This window comes from Megascapheus bottae, chromosome 28 (genome assembly GCF_031878675.1).
Source record: "Megascapheus bottae isolate mThoBot1 chromosome 28, mThoBot2.hap1, whole genome shotgun sequence".
In the NCBI taxonomy this organism is placed as follows: Eukaryota; Metazoa; Chordata; class Mammalia; order Rodentia; family Geomyidae; genus Megascapheus; species Megascapheus bottae.
In genome coordinates this window covers 3,260,092-3,287,480 of record NC_143536.1, presented here as the reverse complement: position 1 = coordinate 3,287,480, position 27,389 = coordinate 3,260,092, and the positions used below count along the sequence as shown (strand labels likewise).

The following is a 27,389-nucleotide window of genomic DNA, read 5'->3' as shown; positions in this document are numbered from 1 at the left end:
TATGAAGTGTTATGTAAATGTAGGGAGATATTTCACCATTTGTTTCCCTACCAGAGAGCCAGGGGAACAAGTCTTGGTTCCCCCCACATTCTAGGTAACACCTTGTGTTGAGTGTCTTAATGTAAAGAAGCAAAAGTGTGAAGTGGGCATGATTCAAGTGTTGGAAAGCATTTGTCTAGAAAGCATGAGGCCCTGAGTTTAATCCCAAGTACCAAAAGGAGAGGTGGGAGAAGAGAGAAGGAAAGATGAGGAGTAGGAGCAGGAGGAAGAGGAAGAAGAGGAGGAACAGAAGGAGGAGGAGGAAGGAGAGAAGGAAAAGGAGGAAACAGCAACAAAGAAACCGGGTGCAGTGGCTTATCCAAGTAATCCTAGCTACTCAGTAGGCTGAGATCTGAGGATCACGGTTCAAAGCCAGACTGGGCATCAAAGACCATGAGGCTCTTATCTCCAATTAACCACTAGAAAATCAGAAGTGGTGCTGTGGCAAGGGTTAGGGCAGTTGCCTTGAGCTAAAGAGCACCCAGGCCCAGAGTTCAAGCCCACAACTGACCCCCTCCCCCCCAAAAAAAGAGCAGTAAAGTATAAAATTAAATACTCTGGGGCGCATGGGACAGAGTAGTGACAGCAGAGAGGCACAGGTGAAGGCACAGCAGGCCAAGCTCCTCCCTCCCCCAATCTGGGCCATGCCTGATGCATCCCTGAGCTCTGAGTGTAAACACCAGCTCCCACTTCACTTCGAAAGAAGGAATGTAAGTATGTCTTAATCCAGCCAGAGAAGGAAAGGCACCTCTGATCCAGTATCCTTTATTTATACTTTGGCCTCATTCATTCATTCATTCTTTTATGCTGATACTAGGATTCCATACTTGCTTGGCTTTTTTTTTTGCTGAAGGCTGGAGCTTTATCACTGTACACACAGCTCCATTTCTAGCCTCTTGCAGGTTATATGGGAAAAAAAAGTCTCATATTTGTCCATCAAGGCTGGCTTTTTACTACCATTCCCAGATCTCAGCTTCCTGAGTTGTAGGATTACAAATGTGAGCCACTGGCTTTTTGTTGTTGGTCATTGGACTTGAACTCTGGGCCTGGGCACTGTCCCTGAGTTCTTCAGCTCAAGGCTTGCCACCCTACTCCTTGAGCCACAGGTCCACTTCCACTTTTCTAGAGGTTAATTGGAGATAAGAGTCTTGAGGTCTTTAGTGCCCAGGCTGGCTTTGAACTGAGATCCTCAGGTCTCAGCCTCCTGAGTAGCTAGGAGTATAGGCATGAGCCATGGTGCCCGGCTTCACAGGCTTTTGAATGTTTAGTTTCTGTGAGTCATGGCCATCTTTTCTCAAAAGTACCAGGACTATTACACTAGGTTTCTATTTGAATAGTATAAGTTGTTTGTGTTTTTAGAAAATGAATACAAACATTTAAAGCCATATTACCCATTATTGCTGAAGAATTATAATTCTTAAGTAATTGAAATCAGTATTGTATACCCAGCAATTATTATCAATAAAATTAGAATATTTTAGTTCCCAAGGGCCAGGAACTATGAGTGTTATGAAACAATCCAATGAGAATATTTCTGAGTAAATGCAACAGAACTTTTCATAATCTTCCAATGATAAGCATACCAAATTAGCACATGCTTGCTTCTTTCTTTTCCTTTCTTTTCTTTTCCTTCCTTCCTTCCTTCCTTTCTTTTTTTTTGCCAGTCCTGGGCTTGAGCTCAGGGCCTGAGCACTGTCCTTGGACTTTCTCAAGGCTAGCACTCTACCACTTGAGCTCAGCACCACTTCTGGCTTTTTTCTATGTATGTGGTACCGAGGAATCGAACCCGGGTCTTCATGCATGCTAGGCAAGCACTTTAACCACTAGGCCAAACTTCTGGCCCCTCTTTCTTTCTTTCTTTCTTTCTTTCTTTCTTTCTTTCTTTCTTTCTTTCTTTCTCTTTCTTTCTTTCTTTCTTTCTTTCTTTCTTTCTTTCTTTCTTTCTTTCTTTCTTTCTTTCTTTCTTTCTTTCTTTCTTTCTTTCTTTCTTTCTTTCTTTCTTTCTTTCTTTCTTTCTTTCTTTCGCCAGTCGTGGGCTTGACCTCAGGGCCTGAGCACTACCCTTGGACTTTCTCAAGGCTCAGCACCACTACTGGCTTTTTTGTATGTATGTGGTACCCAGGCCTTTGTGCATGCTAGGCAAGCACTCTACCACTAGGCAAAACTCCCAGCCAACACATGCTACTTTCTAAGGTCATTTGTTTTCTACAAGTTATTATACACACCACTTTCTCAAGTTTTCCTTAACACACATACACATCAAAAAAACAGAAAAAAAAACTTACCTCTTTTTCATTTCTAACAATTGATTGTTGAGTACAGATCTTTCTTCTTCCAACTGAAAACAAAAGCAAAGAGAAAAAAAAAAAGAGTTTAGTTCAGAACAAGGCTTCAGAGGCCAGCTTCTCCCTCCACGTGTCACACGCCCATCATCAGGACAGCAGAAGCTACTGGCTATCTTCACAGCCAGTGAAGTCAAGCAGGCAACCACCAAGCACAAGGGGACAGCAATTTACACATCACCTATGACTTGATGACTCCCCTTGTCACAAGAGGCCTGGGAGAAGTATTAAATATTAGCATTGAACATTATATGACATCTTTACTTCCCAATAAATGTTTGTTAAACGAGAGCCAGCTTCACAATTAACAGTCTGGTTCCACTGCTTTGATCAGTATCAGGCAAGAATCATTAATGCACAGAGGACTAGAAAGCAGGTCATTTGGCCTTTGTGGGCCTCAATGAATGGCTACAATATTCTAAGCATTTGTCTTCAATAAAAGAAAGAGGTTACAGAAGAATTTCCAGTCCTCTTGAAAGATAACAAAGGACTCAGGTAGGTAAGAAAGAAGACATCTTCAGTACCAGAAAGAATAGCGAAACACATTTCTATCAAATACCAGTTTTAGTCCATACTGTTAATGTAAAAAAGACACATATGAGCTCTCTTTTCATCAAAAGGTAACTCACTCTACTAATTACACTAACAAAAAAGAGAAATGGCTGCGTGCTCACACCAGTAATCTAGGCTACTCAGGAGGCTGAGATCTAAGGATCATTGTCCAAAGCTAGCCCAGGCAGAAAAGTCCTCATGAGACTCTTATCTCCAACTAACCACTCAAAAGTCATTCTAGATGGGCTAAATTTGGTGCTGAAAGATTCCCACCAAATAATAATTTCAACTAAGCTGCCTTGTAAAAAGTTTTGTTTTGAACCTGTTTCTCACCTGCAAGAATAAGATTGGCAAAACTCTCTTGACATTAAAACTTCTGGAAAATGTACAGCCAATATTAATTTAGTACACTTTAAGATCTTTGAGTATGAATGTGTGTGGAATGGTTGTGAGTGAACATGTTCAAGGTTAAATTGTCAGCATATTGTGTAAAACAATGGATGAATTTATACTTGAAACACAAGGGCAATTGGGTAAATCTAAGTCTAAACTTCAAGAAAATAATTAGATTTGAATGTTTCCAATGTTTCAAAGGATTATTACATTGTTTTATTGCATTTTAACCAGAGGAACTGGTTACAATGATTTTTCTAAAGATTCTGAAATCTGCATTTAAAAAATCTGGTATTGTAATGCATTGAGCTGTTTAAATCGTAAACATTGTATCTTGTTTAGCCCAGAGGCATTAGGCAATTTAGAATTTATTTCCTTGAGTTAAATGATTGCTTAATTGCTATTTCAGCTTGTTCTTGGTAAGTTTCTCCACCCCATGTGTTATCTCTGATACCCAGAGGCAGCCCTTGGTAATGTGACCTGGCCGAACTCCTCCTATCAAAAGAACATTATGAGCTGTGTTTTTCCTCCTTTTGGCATTATGTATGGACCTTTTAACATATCCATTGTTTCTACAGTTTCATGTGACATGTGATAATTGTTCTGCAAATTGTATGTATAGTGGATTAGCTACCTCTATTATTATTGTTAAACAACCACTTTTTATTATGTTACCTGTGAATATGTCTGGACCCCGGTATGACAATTCTGGACCTGCTGCGTCCTAGGAGGTTTATTGGATTAATAGTAGCAGGTATTCTAGTTCTTATTTCCTTAAGCGGCTACTGCCGCAGCTGCCACTGTGGCCTTGACGCAAGGTGTTCACACTACCCAATATGTCAGTCACTTGGCCCGTAACACTAATAGGGCTTTACAGCTGCAGGGCAGGGGGAGGATAAAGTGGAACAAAGACTTAAAGCATCATATGAGACAGCAATCTTCCTTAGGGAAGTGGTTCACACACTACAGACTCTTCGAAGAGTCTGTTGCCATGTTAGGTTCAATTTTATTTGCGTTATATACAATGGATCTGCTTGTTCCTGGGATTGTATTGTGGCCCACTTAAATGGAATTTGGCATCATGAAAACTTATCTCTAGATTTGTTTCAGCTCCATAGACAAATCATTAGATTTGAACGCCATCACTTGGCGTTGAGATAACACAGACCACCTAAAAGCTGTTTGAACAGTTTCAGCACTATGTTCCTTCCTTGAACAACTTAACAGGCTTGCTGGTGGCCTTTGTTAGTCTGGGAATGTTGCTTATAATTCTTATTTGCCTACCTTGTGTGGTGGAGATCTTGCAAAATTCGTTACTAAACCTTGCAGATCAACTCCATAAAATCAGGCTCCAGATAAATGAGTTTGAGGAATCGCAGCCAGGGACAGGTATGAAGGGACGCTGCTCTGACCAATCTAAAAGAGGGCCTTCAGCTTGATCTGAAGAAGTTCCCCATGACAGGTAAGGCAGAGTCAGCGATCCACCCAACCTAAGACAGGCGGATTCGCTTCTTTTAAAATAAAGACGGGGAAGATGTTGGGAGCTGAATGTAGGGTCAGGCTGGCCCATGGATCTGCATCACTGAGTAAGATAACCACACAAAGAAATGAGCTGTCATGTATGATGCCATGCCTATGAACTTTGAGCTATATCGCCAGTATCATGAATCACTTTCTGCTGAGACTTGATTACCAATGTAACACCTGCAGGTTCTTGTTTTGAAGAGAGTATATATGACAGGAACGAGAACTAAACGGGTGCTGCAGCCTTAAGCTTACAGCCATAGGCTGTAGTCTCAGGCTGTAGCCCTCCAGACCCCATCTGTTTCTTGTCTTTTCTTTTCTCATCCTCACCCCCTAAATCAGGAATCCCGCCTTGCTGCCAGCTGGCTCCGGCACCAGAGAGGTTCAATGAAATGAAAAAATTAAGAAAGGAACAGACTCAGCACTACCTAACTCCTCTTCGAAGTCCTGTGGGTTCGTCAGTGTTTTTAGATGCTCTCGCTAGCTGCCAAGGGGGGTTACGAGGAGAACTTCTTCAGGTCAAAGGGCTTCAGTTTCTCATGAACTCCAATTTCTCACATGTTTATCAAAGGACAGTAGTGATTCTCCATAAGTCAACATTCTTTCCCAGACCCAAAACAGAAGATGACACACAACCCTTGACATCACTTGCCAAATGACACTGATCAAATTACAATCTTCTTTTTGCTGCCATTTTCTCTTATATTCATGGGCTAAAAAATGCCATCACACAGAATTTTAGTATAGACTAAGTGGGATAACAGCTATCATCTAGGTGTGCCTGCCACAAAATAAGAGCCAATGAAATAGCTACTCTCAGTCAACAGCATCACATCAATGTGAAGTCTGGAGAATGTGGCATTTAAGAATAAGAAAACTCTGGGGTTGTGAATGTAGCATAGTGGTAGCGTGTTTGCATGAAGCCTTGGGTTCAATCCTTAGTACCACATAAACAGACAAAGCCAGAAGTGACACTGTGGCTCAAGTGATAGACGAGCTCAGGGAGAGTGCCTAGGCACTGAGTTCAAACCCTAGGACTGGTAAAAAACAAAGCAAAACAAACAAAAAAATACAAAAAAAAACCCCCAAAAACCAAAAAACCCACACACAAACAAGGAGACATACAGTCCAGGTAACTTGAAATCCCATCTGGAATGGCCCACCCATACCAAACATATCTGAGAAGTCTCCAGGTATACTGAGAGCAGCAAGAAAAGTCAGCATAACAGATCTAGAAACCCCAACACCAAAGGTTCACTGACCTTTTGATGACTTGTGACTTCGTCTCTGCTTCTCCCCAGTTCCTCAGCAAGTTTGACGTTCTCTTCTTGCAATGCCGAAAGCTGCTGGGACTTCTGGGCTGCTGCCTGCTTTAGGGTTTCTCTGCAAGGACGGTGAGTGCAGGGTTACCATAGAAACAAGACAGGCAAGGAAACTGTGGGAGACAACCAGCTTCACAAGCACTGAGGAAAATAGATCTGGGTCACATGCTCACTGGGGTCTACAACAACAGGAGCCAGTGTAGGCTACAGGCAGGAGAGGCCACACAGCACTCGCATCTAAAGGAGGATGGCCACCCACAATTACTGCATTTTTTAAACCTAATGAACACAAGGTCCACCCTCTCACCCCCCACCTCCCGCTTGCTCCATACAAGGAATTCTGCTAAAATAAATAAATAATGACAAATGAAATGATCACTGCAGCCTTGCCTTTAGGAATATTTCTATTAGATAATTACATTAAATCTATGACATTAATAAAGTAATATAATTTGCTGCCACAGCATTCTATTTTAGCTGTAGAGATGTATAATCTGTCTTTCTCTGGCAGAAATGGAAGTCCAATGATCTGATTTACCAGTGTCTTTCAGAATCAATTGCTGACATGAATCTGAGTATATATTTAGGACACAGAAATGATGTGCCTAAGGAAATAGTTATCTAATTAAATGGCAGGTATTATATTTTTATGGTATTCTTTCCACAATGCTAATTTGTAACCAAAAGAAGTTAACAAAGATATAATACAGCTTGCTAGTTAGCTTATAACATGAATATAATCAATATATAAAATATAAACAGGATCCATGTTTATAAAATATTTTCTCATTGCTAAAATTAATGCCAAACAATGAATATATTACCCTTTACACATGGATATTCAACATATTTTGTTTGATCAATGGATTTTAGTTTGATGTTATAGAACATTTCAATGCAATTTTGAATTATGTCTGTGCTGGCTAACCTCCACTTAGCAATCTGCATGGCTGAATTCTGAATCCAGTCATCTGAGTATGAATCCATCTGCTGATGCATGAACACATCTATTTTTAACTTAATTGTCTAATGGGTGGCAATGCCTGACATCTTCAATTTTCTTGATTTTTATTTCTCCACCTACCTATAAAATGCATTCTGGGATGGCCTCATGCTTTGGCGAAGTAAAGCTATACAAAAAATCTCCTAGCACACTAAAAATAACTTTTTACAAAGATTTTTATTTATTTAGCAAATGAAATAAAATTGAGAAGAAATTTTAGCCACAAGTAATTAGTAATCCAAAAGCTTAAAAGATTATTTTATTTTTTGTTTTGGTCCTGAAGGCTAGAACTCAGGGCCTGCACATTATCCACAAGCTCTTGTGCTTCAAGGGCAGTGCTCTACCACATGAGCCACAGTTCAACGTCTGGCTTTGTGGTAATTAACTGGAGATAAGACTCAAAGAATTTCCTGCAGGAGCTGGCTTTGAACCATAATTTTTAGATCTCAGCCTCCTGAGTAACTGAGATTACAGGCATGAGCCCCCATTGTCTGGCTCCAAATGATATCTCTCTCTCTCTCTCTCTCTCTCTCTCTCTCTCTCTCTCTCTCTCTCTCTCTCTCTCTCTCCCCCTCTCTCTCTCCCTCTCCTTCCCTCCCTCCCCCTCCCTCCCTCTCTTTTTTGTCCTGAGGCTCGAACTCAGGGACTGCACACTGTCCTTGAACACTTTTTGCTCAAGTAGACACTCTGCCACTTGAGCCAACACCACCATCCAAATGCAAGAACACTTTGGTTTGTCTCCAGTGCACAGTGGGGGGATGCACTTCATGGAGAAAAAGGGATCCTGTAGTCCAACCCTAAGACACTCAGGGAAGACAGATTTTTTTTTTTTTTTTTTTTTTTTTTGCCAGTCCCAGGCTTGAGTTCAGGGCTGATTCTAAAAACATTCACAGAAATATTTTTAGGGGCTAGAGAAGGTATTCAGTGAATAGCATACTCAAGGTGTTAGTTCCACCCACAACACTGCAAAAAACAATACTACACATTTCTAACAACTTCTTTTTTTGTGTGTGCCACAGTCCTGGGCTTAAGCTCAGGGCCTGAGCACTGTCCTTGGCCTTTCTCAAGGCTAGAGCTCTACCACTTGAGCCTCAGCACCACTTCTGGCTTTTTTCTATGTATATGGTACCGAGGAATCGAACCCGGGTCTTCGTGCATGCTAGGTAAGCACTCAACCACTAGGCCAAACTCACGGCCCCTTTTTCTAACAACTTTTAAAGAAGCTACTTTTATTCTATATGACAGAATAATCTGAAACAAACAAAAAATGATTCTGTAGTTTTAAACTGAGAGACAGAACAAAAATTGCTATTATTCTACTCATGACACCATCATAAATGTATTATCATGGGAAATAAATTGATATTCTCTAGTTGAAAACATCTGGCTAACCAAAATCAATGGCTTTCCTAAATAAAACCAAAGAAAAGAGCAACAAGACTAAAGGGAATTGCTACCCATTCAGGCCCAGCACTTCCCTCAAGGGATGCAGCTAGGAGAGGGTCTAGGGCCTGATGAGAAAGCAGGTATGTTGGTGGGATAATGGGAGTGGCTAAGGGGGAGGGCTCTGGTAGATGGCTGGAGCTCAGCATGCAAAGCACCTGTCAAGGATGAGAGCTCAAAGAGGCTATCATGACATGGTGTGATTCTGACGTCAGGCTGGTTCTCTGGGCTTTGTCTTTGTCTTCTACAGCCAGTAAAAAAGCACTAGTTTCCAGGGCTGAGGGTTGTATCCTCTGGAAAGGGGTTCCTCTTAAATCCCTCCAGGATACTGACACTCCTTTTTCTCTAGGTTTTGCCACTGAGGAATGCAACTAAGGAACACAAAACAACCACAGTGTTTTGAGTCAAAGCACTGTTCCCATCACACAGGCCTTTGATAACAGATGGTCCCTGAAATGGGACCAAGTCTAGAGGAGGAAATTGGGTGTCAGTCAACTTCCCCTTTCCTGCTGCCAGTCTGTCCACCACAACTTCCTTCTGAGGGAAGCTCTGTTCTTGTTACAGGGCGGCCAGGAACTGACTAGAAGATGAGATTCCCTCCAGCCTGGGGCAGAAGATACAGAGTCTAAGGTAGGATGCTTGGTTGCACTACTTCCTTCACCAGCTTCTGGCTCCTAAATCCTGATCTGAAGTCATTCAAAATGCTCACCATAACCCTGGTTACTCAGGCAGCTGAGGACTAAAGATCTCAGTTGGAAGGTGCCTCAGGCAGCAAAGTCTGTGAAACTCTTATATCCAATTAACTACCCTCCCCCAAAAGCTGAAAATGAAGCTGTGGCTCAAGTGGTAGTGCACTACAGCACTAGCCTTGAGGGAAGAAAGAAAGAAAAAAAAAGCTCAGAGACAGTGCCTAGGCTCTGAGTTCTTCAAGCCAAGGACTGGTGCTCGCTCGCGTGCGCACACGCACACACACACACGCACACACACACACACACACACACACACACACACACACACACACACACACACACACACACACAGAGCACTGTTTTCCTTTTTCCAAATTAAAGTAAGTTTTATAAGTTATTTATTTTTGCCAATCCTGGGACTTCAACTCAGGGCCTGGGCACTGTCCCTGAGCTTTTTTTGCTGAAGGCTACCACGTAAGCCACAGCACCCCTTCTGGCTTTTTCTGTTTATGTGGTATAGAGGAATCGAACCCAGGCTTTCATGAATGCCAGGCAAGCACTCTACCACTAAGCCACATTCCCAGCCCTCCATAATTTCTTTCAAAGAGCATAAAACTTACATTTCTTTCCTGAATTCTTCCATTTTCTGGTTCTCAACTGTCAGAAGTTCTTTTGATTTGTTCAGCTCTTCCACATTTTTCAGATTGTTTTCTTTAAGTGTATCCAACTTAAACACCAAGAAAAAAATAACACTTGATGAAATTATTTCATTTTCCAATGGCTTGGCTGGATAGACAAATTATTCGTAAAAAATTATATTGAAAATACATGAAATCATCACTTGTAAAAAGGAAAAGGGGGAGTTCACCTAAGTGAAGAGACTACAAATGACAAGTCTATTATACATTTTTAGTCTCTTCCTTACATTTCCTGTTCACTTGGCTAAAATGTCAAATATGAGTTAAAACAAAAGCTCCCTTGCATCTTGTATTACAATTCCCAGTACTTATCACAAAGCTTGATCCTAGCTACTCAGGAAGCTGAGATTTGAGGATCATGGTTCAAAGCCAACCCAGGCAGGTAAGTTTGTAAGACTCTCCAATCTCCAATGAACAGAAAAAGCCAGAAGTGGTGCTGAGGCTCAAGTGGTAGAGTGCTCGTCTTGAGAAAGTCCAAGGACAGTGCTCAGGCCCTGAGCTCAAGCCCAGGACTGGCAAAAAAAAAAAAAAAAAAAGGTTTCCTATTTCAAAATGATCCATCTTAAAAAAGCAAGAAACTATAAATCAACGACAAAGGATTATTCTTTGTGATTAAACAAGATTCCTTTCCTTCCCTTTACATAACATAATGATGCTGGATATATTTTCCCAGTGACAGTACTAAATTTACATAGTCCTTATTATAAAAAAATTTGAACATATTTGTTGACTGGAAAAAGTTTTTGGTATCCACCTGAACTTTAGTATGAAGAGAAACAAGCCATGAGACTAAAGGGAATTGCTACCCATTCAGGCCCAGCACTTCCCTCAAGGGATGCAGCTAGGAGAGGGTCTAGAGCCTGATGAGAAAGCAGGTATGTTGGTGGGATAATGGGAGTGGCTAAGGGGAGGCTCTGGTAGATGGCTGGAGCTCAGCATGCAAAGCACCTGTCAAGGATGAGAACTCAAAGAGGCTATCATGACATGGTGTGATTCTGAGGTCAGGCTGGTTCTCTGGGCTTTGTCTTTGTCTTCTACAGCCAGTAAAGAAGAGTTCTCTCATATGCCACCAGCCAGAAATCTAGAAAGTGTCTTGTTAATTTTAATACCACCAACTTCCTTTTAATGCCCTCTATCATCTCAGATTTATGATCAAGAAAAACAAAATGTCAGCCAGATGTTGGCAGCTCACATCTGAACCCTAGCTACTCAGGAAAAGGAGCTCTAAGGATCCAGGTTGAAAGCCAGCCTGGGGCAGTGAGATTCTTATCTCTAACTAACCACCAGAAAACCAGCAAGTGGCACTGGGCCTCCAAGTGGGACACTAGCCCTGAGCAAAAAAGCTTAGATAGCATTCAGGCCCAAGTTCAAGCCCAACAACAGGCTGGGGCTGGGGCGGGAACAAGAAAAAAAGAAGTATCACAATGGACCCAAGTTCCTCCAGACTTTAGGGTATACAACAAGATGCACAATTCTGTCTGATCTCAACCTTAAAGGTTAGAGACATTTCCTAAACTTTTATTCACACTGGCTTAAAACTTTGATTGCCTTTCATGATTTCTTTTTGGCTGTGGGGTTGAACTCAGAGCCTGGGCACAGGGTTCATGAGCTTATTTTTTTTTTTTTTTTTGGCCAGTCCTTGGCTTGAGCTCAGGGCTTGAGCACTGTTCTTGGACTTTCTCAAGACTAGCACTCTACCACTTGAGCCTCAGCACCACTTCTGGCTTTTTGCTATGTATGTGGGGTACCGAGGAATTGAACCCAGGTCTTCGTGCATGGTAGGCAAGCACTCTACCACTAGGCCAAACTCCCAGCCCCTCATGAGCACTTTTGCTCAAGGCTAGCAGCCTTTAAGCCACAGCTCTACTTTTAGTTTTCATGTGGTTAATTAGAGATAAGAATCTCATGGACTTTCTTGCCTGGAGTGACTTTGGACCAAGATTATCGGATCTCAGCCTCCTGAGTAGCTAGGATTATAGGAGTGAGCCTCCAGTACCTGTCTTCTTTTATTATTTTTTTGTTTTACTAATTTCTCTTTTTCAGTAGTGGGGTTTGAACCCAAGGCATCAAGTTTGCTAGGTGGACACTTACTGCCAAGTGCTGGTTATTTCTGTGTCGGTTGTTTTCAAGGTTTTGCTTTATGTCTAAGCTGTGCTCCTTTGTTGCTGGAAACAGGTACATGCAACAATAACCAGCCTTAATTAACCTTGATCCCCCAATCTCTGTCTTCCAAGTAGTTAGAATTATAGCTGTGAGCCATCAGTTCCTCACTTGTTCCCCACCCTCTTTCCCATACCAGCGATTGGACATGGGCCCTCATATTTATTTGGCTTATTTGCTTGGCTGGTGTTCTACTACTTGGGCCAGCTTTGTGCTATTTATTATGGAGATGGAGTCTGTAGACCTTTTCTGCTTGGGCTGGCTCTGAACCGAAATCCAGTCCAGCTTTTATGGAGACGGAGTCTTGTAGACCTTTTCTGGTGGGTTGGCTCTGAACTGAAATCCTTTAGATCTCAGCTTCCTAAGTGGCTAGGATTATAGGATTATAGGCTTGAGTCAGTTGCACATGGTCCCAGCTTATTTGTTTTTTTTTTTATATTGGTTCTGGGCTAGTGCTCTGCCACTTGAGCCACAGCACCACTTTTAGCTTTTTCTGAGTAGTTTATTGGAGATGAGCATGTCACAGACTTTCCTACCTGGGCTGGCTTCGAACTGCAATCCTCAGATGCCAGCCTCCTAAATAGCTAAGATGACAAGCATGAGCCACCAGCAACTCTTTTTATTTTTAACTTGTCTTCTTAGTATTGTCAATCCTAAGTGTATTCTTCTCTATATCAAATTTTGTTCACCCTAACATTACCTCAAAATGTCACTGTCTTGTCAGTCACCCAGGAGGCCAAGTCTTCATATAGTTACCCCATTTACCATCCTGCCCCTTGTTCTACTTCCCAAACATCTTCCCTTCCTGTGACTTAAAAAAAAATATCTGCAGGTATTCAGAATCACACAACCATTTCCGTGTGAGTCTGTCTGATAGAGATTTAGATAGTGGCTTTCTAAGAAGAGAGAAAGTTACAGTGAGATGGGAACAGGGAACAGGAGTTAGGGAATTATCCAAGAAGGAAAAGTGCTACCTGTGGATAGAACAAAAATACCTCCATGTGATAAATTGGTCCCAGCTCCAGAAGTGACTAATTCAAAATGCCACAAAAGGGAATCAATATTAAACTAGGCTTAGAAAAGGCCTACATCAAGGCTGGGGATTAGAATTTAGTGGCTCCAGTGTGGGAGATGTTGAGGAAAAACAATGTGATACAAGATAAAGGATACAGAAACTAGGGATGTCATCAGCAACTCCTCTCTCTGCTGCTATCACTAAATAACTCTCTTTGACAGCCACACTATCAGGGTTTCTGCCTCAATTCTTAAAGGTTGCTCCTACTAAATAAGTAATGAAGTAATCCAATTTATTTAGTGTTACCATGGATGTGGTGTATTAGACTCTAGCACAGATCAAACCTGTATGAGTTCAATACATCAAAAGTTTACACAGTCCTGAGTTAGTGATCAAACATTCCACAAAGCTGGTAAGCTTTTCTTTGTACAAAAAACCATTTAAATCTGATTACTTCGGTCTGCAGTTTTGCATTTGTTTGCTTGGTGTCCTCCAAGGAGGCCAGAGTTTCCGTCTTCTCTTTGGTCATCTGTTCCATTATCTGCATGGCATCTTCTGCAGTCTGAGCAGCCTAAATACAAGAAAACATTGTGAAGAAGGAGAAGTCTCTCCCTGACAATCAGGTGCAATCAGGCTGTGCTGCTCAGGCAGCACTCAGTGTCTGAGCGGCTAGGGGATACACACAGAGATCAAAACCATCAACCCAACTGTGAAGGTGACAGACATGTGAACGATCCGTACTCTGAGGTAGAACAAAGTTACAAACCTTTTCCAGGCATCTCTCAATAAGTCATTTCCATATTCTTCTAAATCTACATCTACATCCCAAGTTACACTGGCAAGCTTGCTCTCATCATTCTGACTTACATTAGACAAGACTAGTGAGAATGAAGAGTAATTCCCCACAGAGCTGATGTCTCTTCATCACATTTATTGCTTCTAAGTTCAAAATTCTTGGTATTTCAAATTTAGGGCTCTTGAAACCATTCGATTTAGGATGACAATTTTTTTACATAAAAATGTAAATTATTCGGGCAATTTTAATGTAAAGCTCAAGTGTTTCATGAGAACTACTTAATGGAAAGTCTATGAGAGAAGGTATAGGTAATTGTGGCTGTGAATAAAAAAGATGTGTGCATGTGGAAATAATGCATATTGGCTGCTAAATAGTAAAAAATAAAATCTTTCCATGTACTGCCTGTAGTTTCACTTGGTTCATGTAATTATGTTCCCATCTACTGCTGATCTTAGGTCCTTAACTTTTTTGCAAAATTTTCCCTTAAATTGAAAAAGATATCTTTTTTATTCACAATTTGCCATTTCTTTTACTAAATGGAGAAACTTCTACAATTAGACATTTAGTAAAGAATTGCCTTTCTATACTGCAATGAACAGCTGGAGACAGATGAGACAGGAAGGGTCTGCACTGATTTAACTGGGTAGACTTCCATAAGTAGCAATGAGGGAAAAAAAAAATCACATAAACTACTAACGTTAGTGCAGAGTGTTAGTAAATGGTCCCAGTGTTCGATACTTGAACCTCTCACTTTACCGTAAATGAATGAAGAGTCTCAAGCTCTCTAATTTTAAGGGTAAGCTTGCTCTTGTCTTTCCTCAAAGTACGGTTTTCACTTTGAGATTCTAGGAGGTTGGCCGAAATGTGGCTGTTGGTCTTGGCCAGCTGGCTAATCTCTTTCTGTAGGAGAAAATAGCTTTCTTCCAGCTTCTCTTTCTCCTTCAGGAGCTCATCATTTCTCAGCAGCATTTCTCTTTTCTCAGCCAGGACATTCTTGTTATCCTGCAGGACCTTGGCTCTGTCAGCCACAGCTGACTCGTGGTTCAGACGAAGATCATCCAGGATCTTGGTGAGGCAGCTGTGCAATTCCTGCAGTTCCAACTTGGACTTGGACAAAACAGCAAAATCACTCTTCAGGGTCTCTATATTGGCAGCAAGCTGAGCTGTTTCTCCACTCAAGAGCTCCTTTTCCTTAATTATCTCCACCACTTGTTGTTCCAATTTGGTCTTTTCTTGGATTAGTACAAAATTCTCAGATTGAAGCTTCTCCGTACACACCCTTAACCCATCTACCTCTTGCTCCAAGAGCACCATTCTCCCATGAAGTTTATTGTTTTCATACACGGATGACTCATTTTCCTTTGCTCTGGCCTCTTTTTCCAGGATTAAAGACTGTTGCATTGTATGAATCTCCTCATTTAATTTCTGACATTCTTCTTGCAGGTTCAAACCATCCCTCAGCAACATGTTCTTTTCACAACAACAAGTCTTAAGCTCAGCGTTCAAATTCTCCTTTGCTTGCATCATGTTGGTGTGTTCTTTTTCAAGATCCTTTTTTGCATTTTGAGCCTCTTTCAGCATTAACGAGAGGTCACACTTACTGGCCTCTAGCTCTTGGTTTTTCTGTTTTTTCTCCTGAAGCTCTTTCTTCAGAGCATCGATATTACCGAGTAGTTTCATCTTCTCCTGAACAATTATTCTTCGGCTTGCAGCCTCTTGCTCATACTTCCTTTTAAGGTCTCCTATGGCTTTGATGGAACTTTCTCTCTCAGAAAGTAAATCTCCATTTTGTACTTCCAGTGCAGATTTTTCTCTCAAGAGGCTGTCCTGTTGCTTTTTAAGCTTAGTAATTTTCTGACAAGCCAGCTCCTTCTCGGAAGTTAGGCAAGTGATCTTGTCATTGAGATTCATCTCAAGATGGATGGCTTCTTCAGAATGCTTGCTGAGCTTTTCAGCAATGATCCTATTTTCGCTTAAAAGTTCTTCTTTCTCAGCCAGAAGCCTCCTCTCTGAAGCAGCCAGAGTCTCTTTTTCATGGAGAAGCTGGATACATTCAGAGTCTGTGATTGCCCGACTCGTCTTAATCTCTTCCAGGAGCTTTGTAAGACTTGTATTTGTAGCCTGAAGCTGCCTCGTCTCCAGCTCAGCCTTCCTGAGTGCTTTGCTGGCACAGTCGAGCTGTGTGTGCAAAGCATCAGCTTCAGTGCCGAGGAGCTGTTTAACCTGCAGGGCAGCCTCCAGACTAGCACTCAGCTTCTCCTTACCCTGACGCAGTGTGTCCTTCTCCAGCTGCAGGTCTCTGTTGCTTTGGAGAAGGCTCTCTCGTTCTGCCTTTAGGGCTAGACACATGTTGTCAAGGCTTAACTGCTTCTCAGCTGTTGACCTCTTCTCTGTTGTGAGCTCCTCCATCTCGTGGACTAAGGCTTTCTGATCCTTGACAAGCTCCTCGTAAGCACTCTGAAGTTTCTGAATGATGTCGTCCTTGTCTTTTGTCAAGATGAGGTTTTCCGCAGAAAGCTTCTTGATCTGATCTTCCAAGTGGTCTTTTTCTACCCGAGCCCTCTCAGACATAGCTATCAGAGTATCTGTGCGGAAGTGGAGCTCCTCGATTAGCGTCTGCATGTGCACCTTGGAGGCTTGCAAAGAGTCATTCTCCACGTGAATCTTCAAAAGCTCTTCCTGTGCAACACTGATTTCTTTAAGCAGTTTTTCTCTCTCAATAGCCAAAGCTTCTTTATCAAGATGTTCCTGCTTATAAAGCGTTTCAGCATCTTGCTTCTCCTTGAAAACTTTTTCCTTTTCTGAATTGAGAATTTCATTTACTGACCATAGCTTCTGCTGGTCTTCCTGAAGCAAAGTTATTTTGGCTTCCATTTCTATCAACTTTGATAAAAGTGAACCTTTTTCTACCTTTAAAGTATTTCCTTCCTGTGCAAGAAGCTGCTTCTCTGATTTCAGACCCCTCAGCTCTTCTGACATTAGTTCAATTTCTTTTTTGGCTGATGTTAACAAATAAGTTAGCGACTACAGAAACACAAGATGGAAAGAATGGAAACAAAATGAAATCAAGCAGACAAATGCAAGCCCAAATAACTTAATATACACTGTCAAAGTTTAAATTCTTCCAGTCAGCTGCACAGAAACCATAAAATAACAAAAGGAAGACACTACACAAACAGATCCCATAAAGGGATAATACGGCTGGGCACCAGTGGCTCAGGCCTGGAATCCTAGATACTCTGGAGGCTAAGGTCTGAGGTTAAGGTTTGAAGCCAAGCCCAGACAGAAAAGTCCCCGAGACACTCATCACCAATAAAGTACTCCGACGTGGTTTTGTGGCTCAAGTTGTAGAACGCTAACCTTGAGCACAAAGAAGCTCAGGGATAGTACCCAGGTTCTGAGTTCAAGCCCCAGGATCGCTCCCCCCCCCCAAAAAAAAGGTAATAGAAAGGAAATTTAGCTTTGCAAAGTGCTTATTGGCTTGTGTTATCTTCAAAACACCTTGTAGAATTATCCCTGATAACATCCTACAAGAAAGAAATAGCATCTTGATTTTAAAATCAGGGCATGATTCTCTCCAGCCATTTCAATTGCCCCACTATAGGCATTGTAAAAAGCATTCCTAAGCAGGGCGCCAGTGGCTCATGCCTGTAATCTTAGCTAGTCAGAAGGCTGAGATCTAAGGGTTGCAATTTGAAGCCAGCCCACCCAGGAAAGTCTATGAGCTCTTAGCTCCAATTAGCCATCAAATAGCCAGAAGTGGAGCGGGGTGTGGTGCCTCAAGCCTGTAATCCTAGCTACTCAAGAGGTTGAGATCTGAGGATCAAGGTTCAAAGACAGCCAGGGCACAAAAAGACCTGAGACTCTTATCTGCAATTAACTTCTAGAAAACAGGAAGTGAGGCTTGGCCCAGGGGGAGGGTGGTAGCCTTGAGCTGAAGATCTCAGGGACAGTGCCCAGGCTGAGTTCAAGCCCCAGACCACCACCCCACTCCTTCCCCCACCAAAAAAGCCAGAAGTGAAGCTCTAGCTCAAGTGGTAAAAAGTGCTAGCTTTGGCCCAAAAGCTCAGGGACAGCACCCAATCCCTCCCTTCAAGCCCCTACACGTACACACATGCGTGTATGCATGTATACACACACCCTCAGAGAATAATTTATAGAAATGTGTTTTGTTTTTTTTTTGGATGGGTCTTAGGTGGCCTGGGCGCTGTCCCTGAGCTCCTCAGCTCAAGGTTACTGCCCTACCCCTGGGCCTGGGTAAAATGTAGTTCTTAGACAAGGGTATAGTTTCAGTGGTAGAGCACATGCTCAGCATGTGGAGGCTACAAGTATAATCACCAGCAACTACAACAACCAAAAACCCTCCACTACCACATAACTATAAAAACTGAGTCTACTTTAACAAAGGATGGTGGTTACCAAGGAAAAATCACTTCTTTTATTTTCTTTCTTTTTTTTTTTTTACCAGTCCTGGGCTTGAACTCAGGGCCTGAGCACTGTCCTTGAGCTTTTGAAAGGCTATCACTCTACCAGTTGGGCTCTGCATCACTTCCAACTTTTTCTGTGTATGTGGTACTGAGGAATTGAACCCAGGGATTCGTGCATGCTAGGCAACAAGCACTCTACCACTAGGCCAAACTCCTGGCCAAATCACTTTTTTATAAACTAATTGCAAAACTTTATTTCATAAAGTCACCAGGCTAAAAATGATTTATTCCCATTATATATATTAACTGCAGATAATTTCTGGGCTTTCATAACTAAAAATAAAGAAAATTTAAAATACTGATTGTTAAGATAATCTGACCCCAATGTCTACACTGGCACAGTCCAGAATTTTCTGAGATGTTGTCCTATATAATAGTCATGTCATTACTAAGCACTTTCAATGTGTAACTGAGGAGTTGGATTTGCAATTCTTTTTTTGTCAGTCATAGGACCTAAACTCAGGGCCTGCACACAGTTCCTGAGCTCTTCGGGCTCGAGGCTAGCGTTCTACCATTTTGAGATACAGCTCTCTTTCCTATTTTCTGGTGGTTAGAGATAAGAGTCTCAGGGACTTTCCTGCCCAGGAGTAGCCAGGATTACACTTGTGAGCCACCAATGCTTGGCACTGGAGGTGTTTTTAAGAGGAAAGAGAAAGTTGTGATTCGCAGGATGTGGAAGAGAGAAGTTGCAACTTCTGACATGTATAACCAGGGTTCACTTATTTAACAGTAGATGGTTCTGGTGTTGCAGAAACCAGCTCCTTGCTAACAATGCTAGGTAAATTGTCAATGTCTGAACACCCATTGGCCATAACAGCAGGAGTTTAGTGAGACTGGATTCAAGTTCTTTTTGTAATTTCTTACTACTAAATGCATAAAAGACAAGCATTTACTTTTCTTTAAACCATAAAAAGTAAAGTAACAAGCTGGGCATGGTGGCTCGTGCCTGTAATCCTAGCTACTCAGGAGGCTGAGATCTGAAAATCACAGTTCAAAGCCAGCCCTGGCATTTACAGTCTGTGAGACTCATCTCCAATTAATCATTAGAAGACCAGAAGTGGTGCTGTGGTTCAAATGACAGGGCAGTAGCCTTGAACTGAAGAGCTCAGAGACAGTTCCCACGCCCCAAGTGTAAGCCCCACAACCGACCAAAAAAAAAAAAGGAGAGGGGGCAAATAACAGTAGAAAGGTTGAATTTTCGGAAGTTACTAGAGTTAAAGTACCACATATTAAAATTCAACTTCTCCTTAACTAATAAGATACTTTCTTGGGTCCCAACTTCCTTGTCAGTTGGTTCACAAAGATTTTCTGGGCCCATGCAAAACTCTCTATAGTTCTCACTTTAGGCTCTTCTGATGAGAGCCCCATTCATTCAGCTAGGCTCTCCCCAGTTCTGACTATTCACTTGTTTCCTTTGGTCTCTGCCTTCTGCTTTCTGTAGTTTTTCTTTCTTAAACCCAGTGAGAGGTAGCAGCAGGTTCAGCCAAGACTAGAGAAAGATGCTTTCCTACCCACTCGAGAGTACTGCAAGCAAGCCAACAGAGCCCAGGGAGCAAGAGGTGATGTGACAGCTGAGAACAAGCAGCACGGGGGTAGTGATGGCTACCAGGCACACTTAGGGGCAAGACCTGTGATCATCACCACCTCCTAGAAGGAAGAGCAGCTGACAGAAAGCACTGGAGACCACAGGAAATTACATTCACATGTGGGGACAACTCAATGTGTCCCATTTGCTGCTACTTCCTAAGCAGAACTCAAGCAAGCTATCACACAGTGGCATACAGCTGCATCACCTCTCCTACTGGACTTACTTTGGCCTTGTCAGCCTGTGTTCTCAGTTCCTCCATCTCCTGTATCAAGCCTCTGTTCTCTTCCTGGGCAGTCCTCAGCTTTTCCTCTGTGTCCAACAGTGTCTTCTGTAGATTCTGCAGGACTTCTTCATGCTTTGTTTGCATCTCAGAACTGGCTTTTTCATACCTAGCTTTCAGATCCTGACACTGGTCGTGGCTCGTTTCTGTTTTCTTTTCCTGCAGAAGCCCCAAGAGAAGGACTAAGTAATCTGCCACACGCAGACCACCCTGCTCTCCTCACAACAGCTCCATGTGCTTCTTCCTTACCAGGTCCAGCAATTTTTCTTCCAATCCTTTCTTTTCTTCCTCGTGCTTTCTGGTGATTTCCTGCTGGCTCTGTTCAGCTTTAAGAGTTATTTCCCCAATATTTTTTTGCAGAAGACTTGCATTTTCATTAGCCTTTGTAAGCTTTAGCTGTAACTCTTCTACATATCTAAAACAAGATTGAACATGAGATGTCAACCATAAAAATGTTTTAAATTTTTTTAATTTAATTTTTAATAAAAAAAATATTTTGAGACAGGTTAGGTTGGTCAAGAACTTGCTTTGTTGTTCAGATGGACCTCAAACTTATAATGCTACCAATTCAGCCTCCTGAATGCTGGGATTATAAGTATGTACCATGCCCAGTAAGAAATATATTTTGGTTTTTTTCTGTTTTTCTTTTTGGCCAGTCCTGGGCTTGAACTTGGCCAGGGCGCTGTCCCTGAGCTCTTCAGCTTCAGGCTATCACCGTATCCTTGAGCCAAACCCCACTTCCCATTTTTCTAGAGGTTAATTGGAAGTAAGAATCTCCTTCTGTGCCCAGGCTGGCTTTGAACCTTGATCCTCAGATCTCAGCCTCCTGAGCAGCTATGATTACAGGCATGAGCCACAGTGCCTGGCTCTGAAATATACTTTTTGTGGGCTAGTCCTGGTGCTTGAACTCAGGGCCTGGGCACTATCCATGAGCTTTTGTGCTCAAGGCTAGTGCTCTACCAGTTGAATCACAGCTCCACTTCCACCTTTTTGGTAGTTAATTGGTGATAAAAAAATATCATGGACTTTCCTGCCAGAGCTGGCTTTGAACTAAAATCCTCAGATTTCAGCCTCCTAAGCAGCTAGGATTACAGGTGTGAGCCACAAAGAACAACAATTTTATTAATGGTTATATAATTTACACAATCATTGATTCTATAATTTATGAGTAGTAGTCCAGCTGGGCACAGTGGCTCACGCCTTTAATCCTACTCAGAAGGTTGAGATCTGAGGATCAAGGTTCAAAGCCAGCCCCTGCACAAAAGGATCTGAAATTCTTATCTCCAATTAATCTCTAGAAAAAAGGGAAGTGAGGCTTGGCTCAAGGGTAGGGCAGTAGCCTTGAGCTGAAGAGCTGAGGGACAATACCAAGGCCCAGAGTTCAAGCCCAATGACCCACAAAAAATAAAATAACTTGCCTGGAAAATGACTTTAACAACTGTGGTGCTTATACATTATTCAAAGTAACAACTACTATATTGTGAAGTTTATTGTCTTACATTTCAGTAAGGGAAAATGAGTGAAAAATAAACATATTAAAGGAAATAGGTTTGGGGTAAATAGCTCAAGTAAGTGGTAGAGCATTCGCATGTCTGAGGTCCTGAGTTCAACCTCCAATAAAACACACACACACACACACACACATTAAAAATAAAAGCCAGGCATCAATATATCTTGACAAGGAACACAGGCAAAGTCCATTTTAGAAGATTAAACAGTTAAAGACACAATAAAGTAGTAATAATACAGAGGGTAGAGGCATGTGGTTCAACTCAGTAGTAGAGTGCTTGCCTCACGTCTACAAGGCCCCGGGCTCAATCCAAGCATTACAAGCACAAAAGCCAGAGCAAAACAAGTGAGAGGAGGGAGTCAGGAATCCATGAAAGACACCAACCCGAGCCTTGTGTCCTCTCAACATGTAGATGTTGCGGAGCTTAGCCACCAACATATGCACATACCTTTCTTTCAGACGTAACTCATCATTCATTTTTGTGAGCTGAGAGGAATTATCTCCTGACATCTTCATTATTTCTGCAATGTCATTTTCCAATTTTTCCTTCACTTTTATCAACTGGGCTTCTCTTTCATCCTGCTCTCTAAATTTGGCCTCCATATCTGAATACACAAAAATAACACTTCTGGGGGTGACACAGATCAAGATGCATTGTACTGATAACGTGACTTACAGAACTGCAACTTCTTCATACAATTACTTAATAATTAAATTGATTAAAAAATAGCACCTCTGTATTAAGAGCAAGAATTTATTGGATATACCTTGCACTAGGGATAGTAGCAGATGCCAATCCCTAACCCTCATGGACACCCTAGCAAAGAAGATAGACAACAAAAGGATAAAGAATAATATAACAGGGGCTGGGAGTTTGGCATAGTGGTAGAGTGCTTGCCTAGCATGCACAAAGACGGGTTCGATTCCTCCATACATACATAGAAAAACTGGAAGTGGTGCTGTGGCTCAAGTGATAGAGCACTAGCCTTGAGGAAAAACCCCAGGACAGTGCTCAGGCCCTGAGTTCAGTCTCCAGCACTGGCAAAAGAAGGAGAAGAAAGAAGAGGAAGAAGAAGAGGGGGGGGAGGAAGAGGAGGAAGAGGAGCAGCAAGACGAGGAGGAGGAGGAAGAGGAGGAGGAGGAGGAGGAGGAGGAGGAGGAGGAGATAAGTGCTAAGAGAGAAAAGACGAAAGCAGGGGAAGGAGCTGGGAAGGAGTGATCTTAGAAGTAGCCCCTTTGAGATCGTAACACAAGAGATCTGAAGCAAAGGAGGGAAGGAAGAAAGGCAAGGGCAAAAGCTGTGGGGCAGAACATGCCCGAAGAGGGGCCATGAGTTTGGCCTAGTGGTTAAAGTGCCTGCCTAGCATGCATGAAGACCGGGGTTCGATTCCTTGGTACCACATACATAGAAAAAAGCCAGAAGTGGTGCTGAGGCTCAAGTGGTAGAGTGCTAGCCTTGAGAAAGTCCAAGGACAGGGCTCAGGCCCTGAGCTCAAGCCCAGGACTGGCAAAAAAAAAAAAAAAAAAAAAAAAAAAAAAACATGCCCGAAGAGTCCCATTATCAACAAGGAGATGAATATGGCCAAACTGGAAAGAGCAAGGGGAAGGAGAGTCTGAGCTGAAATCCTCCAGGTCTTGGGGCTTGATAAGGGTAAGGACAACAGCTTTCAGTGAGTGAGATGGGAACGAATCAGCAATCTTGGGCAGAGACGTGACATGATCTGACTTGGAGTTAACAGGATCACTCCCATCTGGGAGCACAAACCTGTGTTGCATCAGCGCTTGTAAGAGGCAGTAAGAGGAACCAGTCAGAGTTGAAGACCAGACTAGGCTACAGAGCCTGTCTCAAAATAAAATTCTAAAGAAGGAAAACATGGATCACTCTGCTGTGCTGAGCACAGAAAGAAGTGAGGAAAAGACAGGAAGTGAGTGGTCAGCTGTTAAGGTCATTCATATAGAAGACCATTTCAGCTTGGATAGATAGCAGGAGGGCCAGGCGTTTGGCCTAGTGGTAGAGTGCTTGCCTAGCATGCATGAGGCCTGGATTCAATTCCTCGGTACCACATACATAGAAAAAGCTGGAAGTGCTGCCGTGGCTCAAGTGGTAGAGCATTAACATTGAGAAAGCCCAAGGACAGTGTGCAGGTCCTGAGCAAAAAAAAAAAAAAAAAGCAGGCATGATGAGATGTGTTAATTTCTGGCTTTTAAAAAATTTATTTCTTTATTTATTTTGAAACAGCAGAGAGGATTTGCTGAGGTTTGCAGATCTCAAAGATTATATAACCATAATAAGTAAAGTAGTTATGCTTGACTAGTAGATCTGTTATTCTAACAAATGACAACTATCTCAATCCTAGCAAACCTACTCTACTTAATGATTAAGTCACCAGAGACATCTCCTTACCTGTTAAGTTTTCTCTCAGCTTCTCCAATTCAGAAGACAGCATGTTAAACTCTTCTTCTTTTTTGTGTAACTTATTTACAGTTTCTATATAAGATAAAGCCAAAAGTTTAATGTGTTTCATATTTAACAGTCACTAGAACATGTCTGACTTACAGCCCAATCAACGACACACTTGTGAGGCCTAAGAACACAGGAATACTAAAAAGTCCCATTGAGAAGCATACCTATGTACAATGAAGCAAGTGTGCATCTCTGTCACTCCCCACATCTGTGTGTCAGAGGAGCCCCAGGTATGCCTTTTCCACACATCTCTCTTCTTCCAATTGGAACTCAAGAAAGTTGTCAATGAGAAAGCTTAAGTAATACTTCCCTAAGGAATACTTACATCTTAATATGGAACAAGTCAAGAAAGAATTAGTAGTCTGAGGCTTCTGGAAGCCAATGCAAGGCAGTATTCCTGCGTGCTGCAAATTTAGGATTGTGAGACTTTACAGGTAGTGTCTATTCTGCACTTGAGAGCAGCTGCAGTATGAGAGTAGGACACGCTCTATACAGATTTCCTTAACACATACCTTGCATGCTTCTCTGAACAGTGACTGCCTCTTCTGAAGCATCAGCAAACTTTTCTTTCTAAAGAAAAAGAATCAGATATTCACAATACAAAGATTTCAAAACATTAAGATGAAAAGAATCTATTGGTAATAACTACAATACCATCTACTTTTTGTGGCTGGTTTTGTTTTGTTAGATTAATTTACTTGAAACACATAGACACTAACAAACCACCAAATGCATATAGTACACATGCCCACATATGCATGTTTAAGTGAGATTTGTGCATGTGCTGTGCATGCAATGGGTATGCATGTATGCCTGTAGACATGTGTGAACATATGAACATGCACACTTGTGTAAGTATATACAGGTACATGTATACAGTGGATGCATGCACATGCTTTGTCATGGTGCTGACCCTTTAAGAGCAATCTTCTTTTCAGAAATCTGCCTGAGACAATAGACAGAGTTCAGAGCTCTGGATCTTGCATCCCCGGCTTTTTTTTTTTTTTTTTTTTTTTGAGTTGAGGACTAAACTCAAACTTTATACTTGCCAGGCAAGTGCTCTTCCATGGAGCTAAATCCCCAATGCTTGGATTCTTTATATTTCTGATAGTAACCTGAGAAGTTTGAACTAGATTCAAGTCTTAATGTCTTAGGAATCTGAATCCACTACTTTTTAAACTGAAAAGGTTCACAGATTAAGAACATAAAACACAGAATAGTGATTCTCAAGTCAATGTTTTCCTTAAGATGTAATAACAGAAGCATTATATATAAGATTGTCCAGCAGGACTTTCTGCAGTTGTGAAATGTTCTCTATTAACCTATGGTTACACATGGCTACTGAGCATTTAGGATTTGTTATTGCATCAGAGAAACAGAATTTCAAATTTTACTTTTTAAATAATTGAACTGAGCAGCACAGTTGTAATTTTTTTTTTTTTTTGCCAGTCCTGGGCTTGGGCTCAGGGCCTGAGCACTGTCCTTGGACTTTCTCAAGGCTAGAGCTCTACCACTTGAGCCTCAGCACCACTTCCGGCTTTTTTCTATGTATGTGGTACCGAGGAATCAAACCTGGGTCTTCGTACATGCTAGGCAAGCACTCTACCACTAGGCCAAACTCCCGGCCCCACACTGTCATTAGCAAAAACTTCTAGTAAGTGGAGAGCAGGAAGGTAAGTAGAGGAGATACAATTTCTCCTATCTAGTTTCTCTGTAAGCTTACCTATTCTTCTCCGTCAGACTTAAACAACATTGGATTTTGTTGTAGAAAACTTAGGAAAAGGTTGAGAAAAGATGTTTTAAAATGTCTCTCAAGGGCCGGGAGTTTGGCCTAGTAGTACAGTACTTGCCTAGCATGTATGGAGCCCTGGGTTTGATTCCCGGTACCACATACATACAAAAAGCCAGAAGTGGCACTATGGCTCAAGTGGCAGAGTGCTAGCCTTGAGCAAAATAAAAGTCCAAGGACAGTGCTCAGGCCCTGAGTTCAAGCCCCCCAATCCTCCTCCCCAAAATGTCTCTCAAGGAGAAAAAAAAAAAACAAATGTACCAAGGAAAAGTAATTTCCAAAGGTGTAATACAATTAAGCTTTATCTGCATGGCACTCTGCCTCATCAACAGACTCCTCTGGGGACCGGACGGTTTAAGTGTGGGGAGTGAAGTAAAAAGATGAGAGTGGGGTGCCTGGTCCCCAAAGCCAACACAAATGAAACCAAACCATACTGGATGTATAACTGTAATTGTCTCTGTGCTTAGTAAAACTGGTCAATAACATCCCAAAGCAGTGCTCTGTCAAAAGCCAAGAAAAGACTTAAAAAGAAAGAAAAGCAATACTTACCTTAATTGCTAGTTTATCTTGATTAGATTCCCCTCAAGGTTTATTTGGTTGTTTGGAACCGAAGCTGGCCTCAAATTCTTGATCTTCCTGCCTCAACCTCCCAAGTGCTAAGATTATAGGCATGCTCCCTGGGTATTTATCAGTCAATAACTAAGATGTTCAATTTAAATCAAGATTTTGAAGGAGAAAAGAAATGGCTACAATAGCTTTCTTTATGGATTTTCTTCAAACAGGAAACGGCCAGAAATCCTGATATTTAGATACCCAACAGGTACTTACCAAAATCTGAAGTTCTTTTTCCAAAGTCTCTTTGGCTTGACTGACTTCACTCAAATTGTTCTGAAGATTAGTAAGCTTTAGCTCTTGCCCCTGGAGCTCTTTGGTAATGATACTAGCCTAACATACAGAATTACATGGTATAGAAGCAAATGAACAAAAGGGAAAAAAAAAGAATGATAAAGAAAAACAAACAAATGTAAAAACAAATCTATGAGAAACAAACACAACGAAACAAAACTGAAAAGAATAAAAAGGGTTTTTTTTTAAATTCTAAGAATCCAGTAACTTTTTAAAGAATTAATTCTAGATATGGTTGCCTAATGGCTATTTTTCTAAAGTTAAAGATGCATTTCTATACTTGATCCATTTTATTTCTAGATGTCAAGAATCTTAATGCTGAGGGTATAATAGAGCCTTAGAGCCTGGGCTCTAGGGTCCTGGGCTCAATTCTTTTTTTTTTTTTTTTG

General features: G+C 41.7%; 1 protein-coding gene across 3 annotated transcripts in view; it reads right to left on the bottom strand.

The window, feature by feature from the left end:
- Positions 1-27,389, bottom strand: part of Clip1 (CAP-Gly domain containing linker protein 1) — a 73,498-nt gene that overhangs the window by 12,438 nt on the left and 33,671 nt on the right. For all 3 annotated transcript variants that reach the window (XM_090319969.1, XM_090319967.1, XM_090319968.1), the window contains 11 exons: positions 26,923-27,039; positions 24,818-24,875; positions 24,246-24,329; positions 22,290-22,446; positions 20,581-20,746; positions 20,275-20,490; positions 14,733-17,000; positions 13,635-13,751; positions 9,928-10,034; positions 6,113-6,233; positions 2,325-2,377 (listed from right to left, as the gene is read on the bottom strand). In XM_090319969.1, the coding sequence (XP_090176095.1) occupies positions 2,325-2,377; positions 6,113-6,233; positions 9,928-10,034; positions 13,635-13,751; positions 14,733-17,000; positions 20,275-20,490; positions 20,581-20,746; positions 22,290-22,446; positions 24,246-24,329; positions 24,818-24,875; positions 26,923-27,039 (3,464 nt within the window). The remainder of the gene's footprint in view (positions 1-2,324; positions 2,378-6,112; positions 6,234-9,927; positions 10,035-13,634; positions 13,752-14,732; positions 17,001-20,274; positions 20,491-20,580; positions 20,747-22,289; positions 22,447-24,245; positions 24,330-24,817; positions 24,876-26,922; positions 27,040-27,389) is intronic.